Source organism: Sander lucioperca, chromosome 8 (genome assembly GCF_008315115.2).
Source record: "Sander lucioperca isolate FBNREF2018 chromosome 8, SLUC_FBN_1.2, whole genome shotgun sequence".
NCBI classification, from domain to species: domain Eukaryota; kingdom Metazoa; phylum Chordata; class Actinopteri; order Perciformes; family Percidae; genus Sander; species Sander lucioperca.
This window is the reverse complement of record NC_050180.1, coordinates 8446098-8462786: the sequence shown is the minus strand read 5'-3', so window position 1 is coordinate 8462786 and position 16689 is coordinate 8446098. Positions and strand designations below refer to the sequence as shown.

At 41.6% G+C, this 16689-nt stretch overlaps 1 protein-coding gene across 4 annotated transcripts in view; it reads right to left on the bottom strand.

Annotated features, from left to right (window-relative positions):
- Window positions 1-1946: 1946 nt before the first annotated feature.
- Window positions 1947-16689, bottom strand: part of slc39a10 (solute carrier family 39 member 10) — a 36864-nt gene continuing 22121 nt past the window's right edge. For all 4 annotated transcript variants that reach the window (XM_031291305.2, XM_036004330.1, XM_036004331.1 and 1 more), the window contains 7 exons: window positions 11726-11901; window positions 8586-8750; window positions 8284-8392; window positions 7857-8165; window positions 7100-7180; window positions 4729-4919; window positions 1947-4541 (listed from right to left, as the gene is read on the bottom strand). In XM_031291305.2, the coding sequence (XP_031147165.1) occupies window positions 4389-4541; window positions 4729-4919; window positions 7100-7180; window positions 7857-8165; window positions 8284-8392; window positions 8586-8750; window positions 11726-11901 (1184 nt within the window). In that variant the 3' untranslated portion in view covers window positions 1947-4388. The remainder of the gene's footprint in view (window positions 4542-4728; window positions 4920-7099; window positions 7181-7856; window positions 8166-8283; window positions 8393-8585; window positions 8751-11725; window positions 11902-16689) is intronic.

The following is a 16689-nucleotide window of genomic DNA, read 5'->3' as shown; positions in this document are numbered from 1 at the left end:
GCTGGTGTGTGCGTGGAGCCGGCCATGTGTGTGTGTAGTTAGGCTACGGCGAAAGCTCTGCCGGAGCCTCTGCAGAAGCTCTGCCGGAGCCTCCGCAGAACTGTACAACAAGCGGCGCCGCAGTAAACTACTGTGACCTAACGCAACACACACACACACACACACACAGAACGTCGAAGATGTGTGTTGCCAGAAGACACATTTTGTTTCTAATTAAGCTGGAGGCAGCAAAAAAAAACAGCTGGCTAAACTATTTAAAAATAGCGGGTTTGTTCAGGACACCCCCGTCTGTCGCTTTCACATCACCTTTTCGGCTCGCCTCAGCTCACTTGGAACCTCGACTGAGGAGGTACTAAAAAAAGTACCTGTTAGCAGGTACCAGGTACTTTTTTTCGTAATGGAAAACCAAAAAAGGCGAGTAGAGTCGAGGCGAGTCGAGCTGGTACCATGTAATGGAAAAGCGCCATATGACTTTTTTATAAATTATTTCAACATACTATACTATGACTTTTTTCGACATACTATACTATGACTTTTTGTCACTTTTTTTAAACATACTATTCTATGACTTTTTTCAACATACTATACTATGACTTTTTCATTACTTTTTTCAACATGCTATACTATGACTTTTTAATCACTTAATTCAACATACTATACCAATACTTTTTTATCACTTTTTTCGACATACTATACTATGCCCTTTTTATCACTTTTTCGACATGCTATACTATGACTTTTTGACATACTATACTATGACTTTTTGACATACTATACTATGACTTTTTAATCACTTTTTTAGACATATACTATACTATGACATTTTCATCATGTTTATCGACATACTATACTATGACTTTTTAATCACTTAATTCGACATACTATACCAATACTTTTTTATTTATTTTTTCGTCATGCTATACTATGACCTTTTGAAATAGTATACTATGACATTTTTTGATATACTATACTATGACTTTTTTATCACTTTTTTTGACATACTATACTATGACTTTTTAATCACTTATTTCGACTTGCTATATTATGACTTTTTCCGACATACTATACTGTGACTGTTTTATTACTTTTTTAGACATGCTATATTATGACTTTCATCAATTTCTTTTACCATACTATGCTATGACTTTTTATCACTTTTTTCATACTATACTATGACTTTATTTAGACATACTATGACTTTTTTTTATCAATTTTTCGACATACTATACTATGACTTTTTATCACTTTTTTTTAACATACTATGCTATGACTTTTTTCGACATACTATACTACGATTTTTTTCAACATACTTTAGTATGAGTTTTAATCACTTTTTTGACATACTATACTATGAGTGTTTTATCACTTTTTTCGACATGCTATACTATGACTTTATGGTCACTTTTCTCAACGTACTATACTATGACTTTTTATAACATCCTATACTTACTTCTCTGACTTTCATAATTTTTTTCCGACATAGTATACTATGAGTTTTTCGACATACTATGCTATGACTTTTTTTCGACATGCTATACTATGACTTTTTTTATCACTTTTATCGACATACTATAGTATTACTTTTTTCAACATACTATACTATGACTTTTTGGGACTTTTATACACACACTATACTATGACCTTTTTCTGATAACTGATTTCACCATGTTGCACCTTGTTTCAGACAAGTTTGATAGCTGATGGCAGATACACTCAGCTGCACCTTACCATTCATTTGTTTTCTAAATGTATGCATCGTTGTATTTAATGTATTTAATAATCAGTTTTGATAAACCTGCTGATCTGGGAAGGCAAACTGAAGCAGGAGACGAATGGAGAGTGGAGCAATGAAAGGCAGAGGAACGTCACTGATAGATGTGTTACGCTGTTGTGGTTTTGCAGCTGCACACGAGTTGTCTCTTTAACATTATGCCAGAACCATCAGCGATCTTTTCAGAGTTTATTTTCCTTCTGTAATGGGGAGAATGCACAGACAGGCAAACAGCAAGGATGTCACACTTTGCATTTTATATCCAGCATACTAAACAAACATACATACAACAAAGCAAAAATGAGAACAATCATAGACCTTCATTTTACAGATAGTTCTTTGCCAAATAAGAAGTGAAGAAGCTTATTCTTTGGGGCATTGTGTTTTAAGTGTCACTGACTCTTAGGGCACACTTGATAGTTTAAATTTTAATTATACAGGCAATACAGGAACTCAAAAGAAAAATAATGTTTCAAAAAAGGATTCCTAATCTTTTAAAATACAAAAAACACAATCAAAATGCAAATTGTAGCAAACAACTCAATACATGTCAAATAAACTCATAGTTTAAAAAAACAGAAAATGATTAACTTTACTTGGTGCTAAAACAGAATGAAAATACATTTGAGTCGTGTTGAACATAAGATTACATAAAACGTCTGTAAAATGATAGAAGTGATGCAGAAAAGTTATGTGTCCTCACACCTGTATAAAAAAAAGCAATGCTCATAATACCACTTACACTACACCCCAAAGAATTCCTCATGATCTTCCCACAGTTCATTTAAAAAAAAGTAACAAAGGTTGTCAATAGTTTTTTTCGGAACAAAGAACGAAAACAAATTTACACTCAACACAATGTCTGTACCGTTTCAGTCATGCTTCATGCATGATTCAATCAGATCAATAACACGAGTCCAATGTGACTGACGATGATTTACAGCCAGTTGAGACATAGATGATGGATGTCACACAGTGACAGGATAAATGAAGCCACACACATTATTTGGGTGCTCCAGCAGCTGAAGCTAGGCTAACTAGCTTAGCATGTGAGCTGCGGGACAGCCAATGGAATGTAAGGGGAGGGGTAGGGCGTAGTGTCAAGCACCAGCCACTGAAAATCCACACTTTGGGCCTTTTGGCACAGTCAGCAGAGTGACTATAACGTTACATCCTCAGAAACATACCAGAGGAATGCTTGTTTTATAACTCTGGTAAACATCCATTACAAGTGCAGGGAATGCTGTCACACAGTACTGTATATTGTTCTGCTGTGATACAAGAGCACTGTCTTTTGATTAGTCTCAGATTGTCAGGAAGTGAACTGATTATTTAACAGAAGTACTTTTTAAAACTATTATTTAGCAGCAACAAGAATCAGCTTTTAGCTGCTCCACTACTGACGCTATCAAGACTTCATGTATTTACAGTACATCAAAAAGAATCTGCATTAGTGTGACGACTCACCCTCCTGCTGTAATGAAATGTCCACTACAGGACAAAGCACCTTTTAGGAACTCAAAGAGGCCCCCTAAATAAATCTGGCACACTACAACACTTGGATTGAAGACGAGAACAGCTAGTTCTTTTTTTCCGATTTCACATTTTTGAAGCTGCGGATTCTTATAAAAAAAGGTTTAATGTGAAGGCCTGACGACGATATGTCTCCTCTGGCTACAGATTGTCAAACCCTTATTATCAGTCTGACGTTTGTGACATCTAGTCTCTAAACAAAAACATTAAAATCTTAAAGGCTAATTTGTAAAGGCTTTGGCAGCTGTGTTAGCTAGAACTATGAACTACAAAGGTTTAATAATCCCGAAGATCTAATTAGACAATAAAACATAACTCAGAAGTGATGATCTACCATGGAAAGTCGGCCAACACTTTTTCTATTTTGACCCTCCAGCTTATAGCTTGTCGACACATTTTGAAGGTGAGGCAACGTGAGCTAAAGGGTTTATTCCAGATGTAGTAGCAAGCTTAACTGAGCGCTCCGCCACTGCTGCGGTGCTGCTCCAGTGGCCGGGGCTCGGCACAGACAGACACGAGACGTTTGATACACAGCGTGATGGCATCAGATGGATGGCGGGGTGGAACACACACCACAGATGTACGAGGCATGGATGATGGGACACAGCACAGGGTGGATAAGAGAGGGGGGTGTACGGCGACAACACACTAACAACAGGTGATGGATGCATAGGCGGTGAGCTGCTGGGCCGTGACTGCTGCCTCTCTGCAGAAAAACGTGCGCTTCCTTCCTGTGCCACCCTACTCTCTACAGCTCTCTTTTAAGATGGAGGTTACTGGTTCAAAGCAGAGGAGGTGTTCTCTGTCGGTGTGAAGCCTCGCTCTACAGCAGACAGATTGGAGCTGACAGGAGAGAGGTAATGGAGGAGCGGAGTGTAAACATCACTGGCAGAGTCATGAGATATGCATAAACTACCGCTGCATGTTTTGGAATGGTGGCACTGGCTGTGAACGGGACCCACATTGCATGCAAGACTGGGCCGTTACATTGCAAACAAAGCGTGTTAAGGCCAAGAAGAACAACATTGATACATCCAGCTCTCCCCTGCTTTCGCGTCCCAGCACCCCCTTCTCTCCTTCTCGACTAAAAGCCAAAATCGAAAACGATGCGGTCTTCGAAGATGGCGATGAGCAGCATGATGCCGAACCCGGTCAGCAGGCCCAGGTTCTGCAGGATAAAGTGTCCCAGCTGGCAGCGCTTGTGGTCCTCACTGTCCCCGTGAAGCATTTCTGGCAGCTGTGAAAGAGACAAAAGGAACGGGTTGGAATCAGAAACTGACTTTCCTGGAATTAGCATTGCAGATCAGGAGGCACAGAGAGGAGCACTGGCTGCCCGTGTGGGAGAGGAGGCAGTGAAAGTTAAGCTGATGTTGTTGGGGGACAATTATCGCTCTGGGGCTGTCAAGAACAGTGTGCCAACTTACCATATCCACCAGAGCCACATAAAGGAACATGCCAGCCGTGATGGCGAAGATCCAGCTGGTGACATTGTGTGTGTACTGGCCCACAGCTGTGCCAATCACCATGCCAACGTAGGCCATGAGGGCGGACAGCAGATTGTAGGCAATGGCCTGCTTCACTGACATCCCCGCTTTCAGCAGCACCGCAAAGTCACCTGTCAGCCAGGAGAGACACACACACACACACACACACACACACACACACACACACACACACACACACTCATTTAAACACCATTAAAGCCATCTCCCATGCACCCATCACTTATTCTGACACTATATCCCAACATGCAACACTCAGGGTTCTCTGAGTGAAACCACTCTGTGTCATGAATGATTCTGTTCATTCACAAGTTGTTTATGAAAGGTAAAAGTAACAGAAAGTGTAATGCTGCAGCAGTGACAGCTGCGTGTCTAATTTGACGTGACGTGAACTTTGCTGCATTTAAACCCCTCAGTAAATAGCTTGGCCCCTTGTCACACTGTGGTTTTGTTTTACTCTTTTGGTCGTTTCTTTCGTTCAAAGCAAATTCCCGCCAAACACCTGCCTCCTATCTGTCTCTTCAAGCAGGTGGTGAAAACACACCAGGAGCTGCTCTTTCTAAGAAATATGTCTTTAACTCGCCTTCTGATACACTCATGATTACACATGCGTGCCGTAGCCTCTCTAGCCTCTTCAATCATTGCTGGGCCAAATGCGGGAAGAGGCCCAAGTCTCAGCGGAAACGCCCTGGATTTGGAAAGAGAGATGAATACTGAGAAGGGGGTGGCCTACATTTCCTGCACCGTGTAACAAGCGGCCTCTTTTCCTTGCTAATTACCTCAATGAATATATTACCACTCTGCTCTCATCCATCAATCAAACCCAGAGAAGAGGGAGGAGAAGTTAAAGAGAGACAGTCCGCACACACACCTCGCTTCAATGGCCCTTTTTTTTCCCCCTCTTCTTTTGCGTTTCCTGCCTCACTGGTTCCAATCCGTCCGACAGTCAGACACGCCTGCCGCCACCTCATCTACTGCAATTAACACACCCATCACTGCCAATTAGCTTCACTCTGGGTGGTTAAGAACCCTTATAATCATCATCTTTGCCATCCAGCTGCCAGGCGGGGGACAGCTTTTGTGTTCAGAAGGAACCGAGAGGTGCACTTGTCAAACTGCTGGGTTCGTCTGACAAGCAGCCCTACAGGGGTGAAGGCTCGACAGCAAGTGTGCCTGAAGAGCGGGTGCCAAATCAACAGGAAATGTGAAATAACGCGGGGAGAGACTGATCTCGCAAAACTTCACATGCCGCTTGAGACGGGATTTGTGCGGCAGTCAACCATCTGGAAACTCGAGTACGACGGAGTCAGAATAGAGACAAAAATGTTGGACCAGAATCAAAGCTCTTCTATACGGTCCTGAAGCCTCACAGTAAAACTTAAAAGCAGGTTTCTGTAGCATTGGTAAACCCCAAATGTGTTTCATCGCTTTTCCTCACAGAGATGCTTTTAACAAAGGCCCAATTTTTCCTCTTTTCCCCCTAAACACAGCAATAACAGTAGGACAGGATGCAGCTTGTCAACACAAGGGGGAGCAGGCAGACAAATGTGGGCTATTATTCACTGGTTCACACTCCGCCGTAATTGACACTGCTATAGTCATCAAGCCCACAAACGAGGTACGGAAACCACGCTACAACAAGACACATCATTAGTACTGATCTGCTGTGCATGGCCTCATTGTCTGTCTTTTACGCCCCACTCTCGCCACCTCTTCCTCTCTATAAACAAAGGCAGAGGAGAGCACTCGGGAGTAAAAAACAAAAAAGTACTTGGAACAAAAATGTACACTGTTGCTGAGTCAAACTGAAGCAAACTGGGTCCTCGGAGGGAACCGATATGAATGCAAATGAATGCACCGGCAGCTGTGCCGTCTTTAAAACCTGACTGTATGGAACGTGTGGCAGGCACAGTACATAATCTTCACTGACAGACACGGTGACAAGCCATTTCGCTGCTGTCAGACAAAAGCCATTAAATCGGGGAAAAAGTACATTTTTCTGGAGTGAGGGGAAGAGTGATTAGTGACGCTGCTGTGTTCCAAGGGGCCGAGGGGGCCTGAGACTCCCTCGGAATAAAGTTTCAGTCCAGGTGAGTTAAAAAAAAAGCTCTTTTGAATGAGGCAGTGATTTAAACACACTGGTTACCATTGTGTGAGCGTACTGAAAGGCCTTCACAATACATCTTTGTTCTACTTGTTGAATACATCAAGTGTGCACTGTCAAGTGGGAAATGAGAAAATGACTTCTTTTGTTTAGTTTTGTTGACATTTTCTGTTGTTGCACTCCACTTACCAAGTTCATGAGGCAATTCATGGCAGAAAACAGCCACTGATGTACTGATGCCTCCTGTCAGGTTTGCACTGAATGCTGCGCCTGTAGAGACAATAGGTTCAGGAACTGTTAGGAATGGAAGTAACGCTTGTTTGCTGTTGTGCTGAAAGTTGAGAAGATTGATATCGCTCTCATGTCTGTACACTAAAAGTGAAGCTAGAGCCATTTAGCTTAGCATAAAGACGGGAAACATGGGGAAACGCATACAGCTAGCCTTGGCAGGGCACAGTGACTTCCTGGAGCTTCTACTCCTAAACACAAAGTCACTGCGCCCAACCAAAAATGAGTCCGCCACATAAAATCACAACGTGTATTTACACTTAAGTTTTTGTACAGATCAAACATTCAAGGCATTTCTCAAAATAGTCCTTAAACTCTTTAGAGCCATTACTTTTATAACCGTTTTTAATGGTACAGTAAATGTGGCAGCAGCATAATGTTAGCAGAGCTTACAGAATCTAAACCAATAACCACAGTAACCATTAACTAATCCTAACTTCTGATCGGAACATGGCATTTCATGAGGCCTTTGTGATGTTTGAAATTTTGAGGGAGGCCATTAAATGAGGGTGAAAGCTTCGGAAGTATTCAAGTAAGTTACATTGAGCTAAAAAAAAAATGTTTTGTCTGACGTGTCTGTGGAGTAACAGGAATTCCTGATTTATTTACCTCTACAAGCGGACACTGCAGATAAAAATTCAAACCCGTAGCCTCTTACCTATAGCCAGGCCGTCGCTGAAGTTATGCATGCCATCGCCCATGATGACCATCCAGGCGATGCTGGCTATACCGGCGTCCTTCATCTCCTGGTCTGAGTGGCAGTTCCCACCGTGAGAGTGGCCGTGTCCGTGCGAGTGTCCGTGCTTCTTGACCTTGCGTCTGTTCTCCTTAGTGGGTGACTGGTGCTCTTGTTGGGGGATTGTGGGCGCCAGGGGCGTCTTGTTGGTGGGAGAGTCGGGCGTCTGGAGCTCTGTGAGCTGCGTGTCGTTGTGACCGTTGTCGCAGGAGACAGCGGTGCTGTCAGGGTCTGGAGGATAGAGGAAATGTTACAGTTACAGTGTACAGCCGCGGAGGCAAAGCCCCCCTTTTTAGCCAGGCTGAGGCTAAAAGTGCTGTAAAACACTGCACGACTGAATGCTTCTTACCTTCACTGAGCGGCTTCAAGTGCAGCCACTCTGCATCTGAGCGCCGATTTAACTTGTGATCGGACAACTTCCTGCCAATCTTGCCCTCCTCGCTCCCCTTCTTCATGCCCTGTGAGCAGAGACACAGTTTTAATGCTCTGTCCACGGAAATTCAATACATGTCTGTTATCAACAAGAACCACACTCAAGGAATATAGCAGACAAAAAGCAATCGCTTGTGAGAATTAAGTGTCTGATAACAGCCTTGCAACAGTAAGGTTCAGCCCAGTCTATTGTCTACAGCTGGGTCATGTTTATCTTACCCTGTGGTCTTTGTAGTGCTTAAACATGCCGATACAGTGTTCGATGATGAAGAGGAGGTAGATGCCGGCCAGCGCCGTTAGGCCCTTCCACACTCCATCAAAGGCTGTTACCAGATCTGTGTCCTGACTCGTCGCAGGCTCGCTGTGGTCGTGCTGTCCCTGGGACTGTAGACGGGAAGAGGAACATACCACCAATGAGAGGAGGATGATAGTGAGGGCGGAGGATCACACATTTATCAGGACACAGATTTTATTTCCAAGACTCACGCAAATCGAATCCCTGTTAGGTCTGGGTACCGAATTCGAATTCTTTTTGGGCACCGACCGAATTGCCTCCTTAGTATCGAAAAATGTCACTCGATACCAAATTTTAATACCTAAGGAGTAAATCTCATCAGCGTCAGTGAGCCAATTACCATGCTTACACCAAGATCTAATAATGCTGCTGATTGGCTGTCTAGCGGTACATCTAATAGAGGCATGCAGGAAAAACTCTGGCGCTCACATAGTAAATAAATTAAAAGATTTCTGCCGTAATGTGTCATTTTTATAATTTCTTTTTGTTAAAGCTATAGTGCGTAGTTTCTGTCTCCCCCCATGAGGAATTCTAAGTAATGACAACAGCACTGTCATTGGATCCACATTACACAAGCCTTCAGTGATGGTGCACCACCCCCACACCTCCTCCATGCAGTTGCTGGTAGCGTTTACCCCATCAAATCAAGTTGGACACAGAGGATTAAAAAAACATGACGGACTCTTCAGAAGAGGTCACTATCTTCACTCGAGTTTCTGCGTGTGAAAGTTGCCGGACGACCCCACATTATGTTGTAAACATAGCCATACTGAGATAAACAGAGAGAGTTTGTGAAGCTGATAGTCTTAATTAGCTTTGTATCAACTCATTTGGCAATGGCTTGCATGTAACTTATGACCATTAACATAAAAATGTTATGCACTAAAGCTTTAAAGTGTATTTTATAAAATTGGTATCCGAAAAAGTATCGTTCAGGAACGGGTATTAAGTCAAGGTATTGGTACCGGTATCAAAATTCTTTGAACGATACCTAGCCCTAATCCCTGATGACTCTTACTGTTGAGAGACAGAATGAGCAGTGGATAGCTGATGATCACTGAAACACCTAGTGGGACTGTGCACACGGATCCACTTGGTGCGTAAGACATGTCCTGGTCAGAGCAAGAGGGACTCAAAGTTTTCAGTATCAATGAAAAATGTGGTGAAAATATCCAGAACAAGGTATCCTGAGTTAGTTAGAAGTGACTGGCAGAGGCAGCAGCGACACACTTTCATATTTTGCAAATGTATATGATGATAAGTTATTAAAAGAGTCTTTCCCACATTAGCCATACCAAATAAAACTAAAAGTTCATGACATGATGGATTCATCAGGAATACAATTAAATGTTTGCATGTTTAAATGTGATCCTACCTATTTACATTAACAGTGTTATACCAATTATCAAAACTGCAATAATTAGATTAGCTCAGTGGTGGAATACAAGAGTTCAGATGAAAGACAATGAAACGTAACTAAATATTTAAACCTGCGAGTAAACTTTCTAAGGAAATATTTTATTTTTAGATTGAACCCTGTTTGAGTTGCATACAATCACTATATAGGGCATCTGCAGATGAATATCACTTAAATGGGTTACCATAGCCATCTTCAACTCATTAGACCTGATGAATATTATATCAAAACAGCAAATCACTTTTTGGGGCTTTTAATGATTTTTTTGGGCATTTCATCCTTTAATGGAAAGGACAGCCAGATATGAAAGGGGAGAGAGAGGGGGAAGACATGCAGGAAAATCGTCCAGGTCGGACTCGAACCCTGGACCTTCTGCGTCGAGGCACACACCTCTATATATGTGCGCCTGCTCTACCCACTGAGCCTTCCCGGCCACAAATGATTTTTTTTATTAGATGGTACAGATAGTCAGGAAAGGTAGTGCTTGTAGTCCTTTTTACAACAGTGAGGCACTTAAGAATCACACTTAGACTTTGCTGAAAGTTACTTTCAGCTTCTTTATACCTGCAAACTCAGAAGAGCTGAAAAAGGAGACACACACATATATATATATATATATATATTTAAAAAAGGAGCATCTTGTTCAATTGTATTTGTCTGTTCAAAAATATAAAACAATAAAAAGTTGATCTACAAAAAAAAAAAAAAAAGGAGCCCAAAACAGGGGTCAAAATTAAATGATTTATTAAAAATGGAATAACAATAACTTATAACAATAAGTTATTTCACCAGTAAATTCCTGTTAAACGACAAAAACAACCACTGGATGGGAAAAGGGTATTTTACAACAACTTTGAATGCAGCACGAGGCTGGCAAGGCAAATTTCAAGTGAACGCAACATGTGTGTTGTTTTTCAGATAACAGCAGCTACAGACTGTTGGAATCCTCTCCAGTATTCAGTATACAGACACACTTTTACACCGTTTATCTGTCAGCATTTTAACTGTGTTTACTCCAGCTGCTAGCTAACGTTAACTGCTGTCAGGTGTAGTGTTGACTAGCGCCCCGTGCGGTGATGTTTCAGTTCCCTCTAACGTCCGTTTTCAGAGCATCAGAGAGAAGCATAGGCATTTAAGTGGCACCTAAATAAGGCACAAAAATCGACGTTGCTATTCGGTCCGGTAGAGAACGGTTATTAAGGCACCGGTGCCATATTAGCACTGGGTCTCGGACCCCCCCCAAATAAAAACTCTTCGGATCTACACGATTCACGTGGATGACATTTTCCCATTCAAAACGGCGATTTTCGCCGAATGCGACTAGTTTGCAGGTATGTTATACAAAGTCCTACTTTTTACTTAAAAAAAAGTGTTTGACTTGTAAGTCAAGTTTAGGACCATTTTAAGACCATTTCTTCGAGGTGTTATGCATACAGACCCTGACTTTTGTTATACTGTAAATATACAGTAGTTCTCCCAAATGTATTGATATCAACCGTTGCTGTGGGTGTGCCCCCAATGGGTGGAGAAGACAAGAGCGCAGCATTTCATTATGTAAAAGACTGCTAAAAGACTATGACTGCTCTACAAAATGGATCATAATTCACTGTACACCAATAGAGTCCTGGCCGTCTGTGGCGTACTCACGTGAGGCAGCAGGTGAAGGAGAGCGTCGCCACTGAGCGTGCCCACCGCCAGCGCCACCAGGAAGGTGAGCAGGAACTTGAAGCAGGATTGTTTGAGGATGGGTACGAGCACCACGCCCAGCAGAGATAGCAGGCTGATGATGGTGATGGACACAAACCCCCACAGCCACACCCACACTGCAGAAAGACAGAGACAGGGAGTGGGACAGGGAGAGGGATGAAAGACAATATTTACTATACATTTCCTACACAGCAAAGGGTCAGCCCAGCACCTGTTAGCCACATCCAATGCTTTGTAGATGGAAATGACTCGTCAACTGTGACAGTCCATAAAGAGAAGAAAACACCGGACTAGAGCTGCAAAGATCAATCGATTAATCAGTTTACTTTTTTTTTTTTTCTTTTTTTTTAAGTTAAATTCTTATTCCAGCTTATTAGATGTGAATATTTTCTAGTTAGCAAACAACTAACCGGTCATGGAGAGAAAATAATCAGCATATTCATCGACAATGAAAATAATCATTCAGCCCTAAACCAGACTGTCACGATTTTAGCCAGCTGACTTTATCTTTCAGAGGAAAGACACTAAGAACCACAGCTTTACCATCATTTGGCTGCTGGCTGGAGCTATTTTGTTCCCTATCCTGTTCACATTTTAAGGAAACTATCCTCCTGAGGTTTTCAGCCCATGTGTCCTTGTGATATCACATGATGCCTGAAGCAAGAAATGTGAAGTGACATTTCAGCAGAATTCTACTCGCCTCATTTTTCATTTGGCCCGCAGACATGAAGCAGAAGAGAAAACCGTCAGAAAGGTACACTATCATTTAAACTGTCAGTCCACCTGTCAGCCCAGGACACGTTTCAAAACAACGCAATGCCGCGTGAGAAAAAAACTTTGTGATTTGTTTTCGTCACAGAGGACAAAATATTTAATGTCGTATGAAATTCAATGTCAACACCAAAGCCGGTGGTGTGTTTGCTAAAGCGATGCTGGCTGCTGACATTCAGCTATAGGACATCTATTGACTAGAACACTACAGAAAATTGACTTCAGTGAGCCATTTGTCACAACAAACTGTAAATATAGTACTGAAAGGTTCTGTTCCTCGCAGATTTAGCTGGTTATTATTGTGTAAAACAATGAAACTATTTGGATAATCCATTAATCTGTTTGAGTAATTGTTTTATGGGAAAAAAAGAGTAACAATTCTGATTCCAGGTTCTTAAATGTGAATATTTGTTTGTTTCTTCACTCCTCTGGGACAGTAAAATGGATATCTTTGAGTTCTGGACAAAACAAGACATTTGAGGACGTCATCTTGGGTTTTGGGAAACACTGATAGACTTTTTTCACAATTTTATGGCATTTAATAGAACAAACAACTAACTGAGTAATCGAGAAAATAATCGACAATGAAAATAATTGTTAGATGCGACCCTATCTGTTTGTCAGGGTCAAAGTGCATGACCCTAGGGAAGTATTTGACCATTACTTCACACCCAATATATTTCCTCCCAACTGGTCAACCTATTACAAACTACTGAGCACTGATAGAGCTTAATTCATCTAAACAAAAGAACCAAAGTTGCCATCCAGCCAGAGGGAAGAAATGACTAATAACAGTAAAATCACACTGGCAGACACACTTCCTCTCATCTAATCGGCCCCAGGTGGTGTCGCGTGTGAAGAGATGATCTGCAACATGTCTTATGCCTGACAGAGTGGTCTTCAGAGAGATGGAATCAAGCTGTTACTGTCCCATTACCCAGCTGTAGGATTAAAAAACATAAAAAAATAAATAAAGTCCCTCCCCTGGCAGCAGCCTCTCCTCTCAGAAAACAGGAGGCTGGAGTTCCTCCTGGGGGAAATGTTTCAACTGATGACGAAGGTCCTGATGCTTAAGTGCTGATTACAGCCACTTGTAATTAGCTTTTGGGAAGCTTGCTACTCAAACCCTGACTCTTAATGCAGGTTTACATGAGTCCTCAGAAGGGTTAAACGATATTAACAAAATGTGATATTGCGATATCGATTATGAATATTGCGATAAATATAAATTTTGATATTTTTAAACATGTAAAATGTTAAACACAAAAGTTACGGGAAAACGCATCAAAATAGATTCATAACACAAGGTTTATTTCAACTGACAGTCATATTGGACTGGTACAACATGAATAAATAAATAAATAACAACCATGTCTACAGAACAGGACATGTTTTACTGGTTGTACAGTATGACATATATAAATAAAGAGAACAGGACACAACTTTTCTTTCGCTTCTCTGATTTGTTCCATTTTGTTGTCTGTCAATTTCTTCACTTACACTGTCACTCTGTCGAAAAATGCACACACTTGGTACGCTCCATAGGGTTTGTCACCTAATGGACCCATTGTGCAAGTGGCACGGTAACTGGCCAATGAAACATGATCATTATAGCGTTTCAAGAGGGCTCTAAATCAAACACAACTAAGCCACACAGCCAACGGACGGGACGCAGTGCTCCACAATATAAACAAAATATTACATACTTATCGCAACACTTTCAACATAATATTGCGCAACGTGATATCATGATAACGATATTGAGTCGATATATCATGCACGCCTAGTCCTCAGAAGCCATGACAAACATCAGGAGGCATTTGGTAGTTTTAATGATGATGGTGTTCACTGCTCCAAAATCTCCCGTAAGTGTTAAATCGGGATCTGGTGACTGTTTGCCATAGCATATGGCACATCACTTCCTCATCATTTATCATACTCATCAAACCATTAATGTCCTGTATGGAAACATCTACATTAGTTTGGTTTCTCCACTCATTTATTCATCCTTCATTGTATCTGTATGCGTTGCATTTACTTGCTGGCAAAGGAGTCTTGCACCTGGCACTTTAAATCTTTCTTTTAAGGCTCAACACAGACCCCTTGACTTTGCAGTGAAGTCAGTGTACAGGCCACAACTGAACACCACACTCATCCAGGATCCTCTGAACTATTTGAATTTAAACCATAAGGTACAATATTTTAACAAAACAGAATATTTATTACACTACTCTCAGCTTTCTCAAGGCCTCTTTTTCTGTACTCACTGAACCGCGCCTCCCCGACAACATGTAAATGCAACACACATTTGTGAACAAAGTCCTCGTAAGTCAGGTAATTTGACAATATGCTAATTAATGCAAATAGGTCAGAGGCTTTAAAATATTTTAGAAATATACAAGCTGGGTTTGTATTTTTATAGATTATATTTGCTGTATTACTTGACATTTATTTAGGTTGGGCGATATCTCCTTGTATTTTTGAAGCAAATACATGCGTGCTCTTTACAGTTTCTTTACAAATCATCATGTATGTTTGTAGATCTTGTTCTGTGCATTTATTTTGGGCACTACTGCAGCAGAAAAAAAAAGTTTTGCTGCATGTTTTGTGTTTTTCTGAGTACGAGCCAGTCATTGACTGTATTAATGTCTAATAAAGACAACCCCGATAGACATTAGTAACACTGAGTAACGTGGATCCAGAAGCTGTGTCCCTGCTACGTTTCACAGTGTCAAAATGACCCATAGTCTATGGTCTCTATAGTTAGAGGTTAATGGAATGGTTAAATATGTTAGACATACATATTGATAACAATAATGTGACAGCATTTTAGATATGACATGTCTTTTCTTTTCTTGTGAAACCATCATTAGCTGATACATAGCCTAGATTGCCATAAAAGCAAAGGAATGCTCTAGGCTTTATAAGTAGAGCAGTAGACCACAGTCCGGTATAAAGCACCAGTTAATCCACTGTACGCGTTGTGGAGAGAACCTCATCATCACAAACTGGATCGGCTGAATTCATTTCCTCATCACGGATGAAAATGTCTTTACTGACCCTCACTTTCTCGTTCTGTCGTTGCCACGGTTTTCAATGTGCCTTACAAAAGTAAAAAGTGCTACAGATGACTGCTTTCTTATTTGTTGCATCAAGCGGAACAATGTGTAACCCTGAGAGGCAACTGTACATCAGCCAGACAGTACATCACCGCAGGTCCTTCACACTCACACAGCTCATCTACTTCTCTATCTCATTACCCCTATGCAGTTGTGGTTGTGTGTGTGTGTGTGTGTAGGAGGTGTGCAGGGGGTTGCGGCAGGACGATAGAAGGCGGCGATAAGGGAACAGAAGAGAGAAGATGAGACCCACCGGTCTGTGTCTTCTCTCCAATTACGCATCTCCTGTGAGCCATGGCTCAGAAAGAAAATGGCCCAGGGTGTCGCTTAGGCTCTCTTAATTGGCACAGCGCAAAAAGAGAGGGGAGTGGGGACCGGAGAGAAACCGACTAAAAAATGTTGCGAGCTCCCCCATGGATGCCAACAGGAGGTAAACGAGAGGTAGCTTCGCGGCGTGTGGTGATGCCTATGGTTGACTCATGGTGCACAATCGCAGGCTCTAGTTTTCCACTAATGAGGAGCTATTCCTGCCCTTTTGACTTGTTCGTGCTGTGTTCCTCGTCGCCATTACCATTTTTCGATGGTGGCACACTGCTGCCTGAGGCACATGTGATACAGGTGTCTCCGGAGAGGAGTGTGTTTAATAATTAAAGATTTAAGAGGCCGTACAGTAAGGGAATTACTCCAATCTCACGGTTGAACTTAAGTGTCCGCTGCTTTGACAGTACCATTCTGTCCTAAAGTGTTCTTTTCTTTTTTTTCAAATTTTTGCAGCTAAAAAGTTATTCCGTTGTCATAAAAATGCCACTTTCAGCATCTAATAAAAATAAACAGGATGTGCAGAACATCTTATGACCCCAAACTTGCCATATTGTTTACAGTGACAGCTCCCAAACTTCTTGCCTACTTTGCATAACGTGAATAAAAACTAAAATCCAATTACACTGCAGGCATAAATACAGAACATGAGAACAAACGTACTAGGTGTGAATAAAATGCAGCGTGGTCAGATTG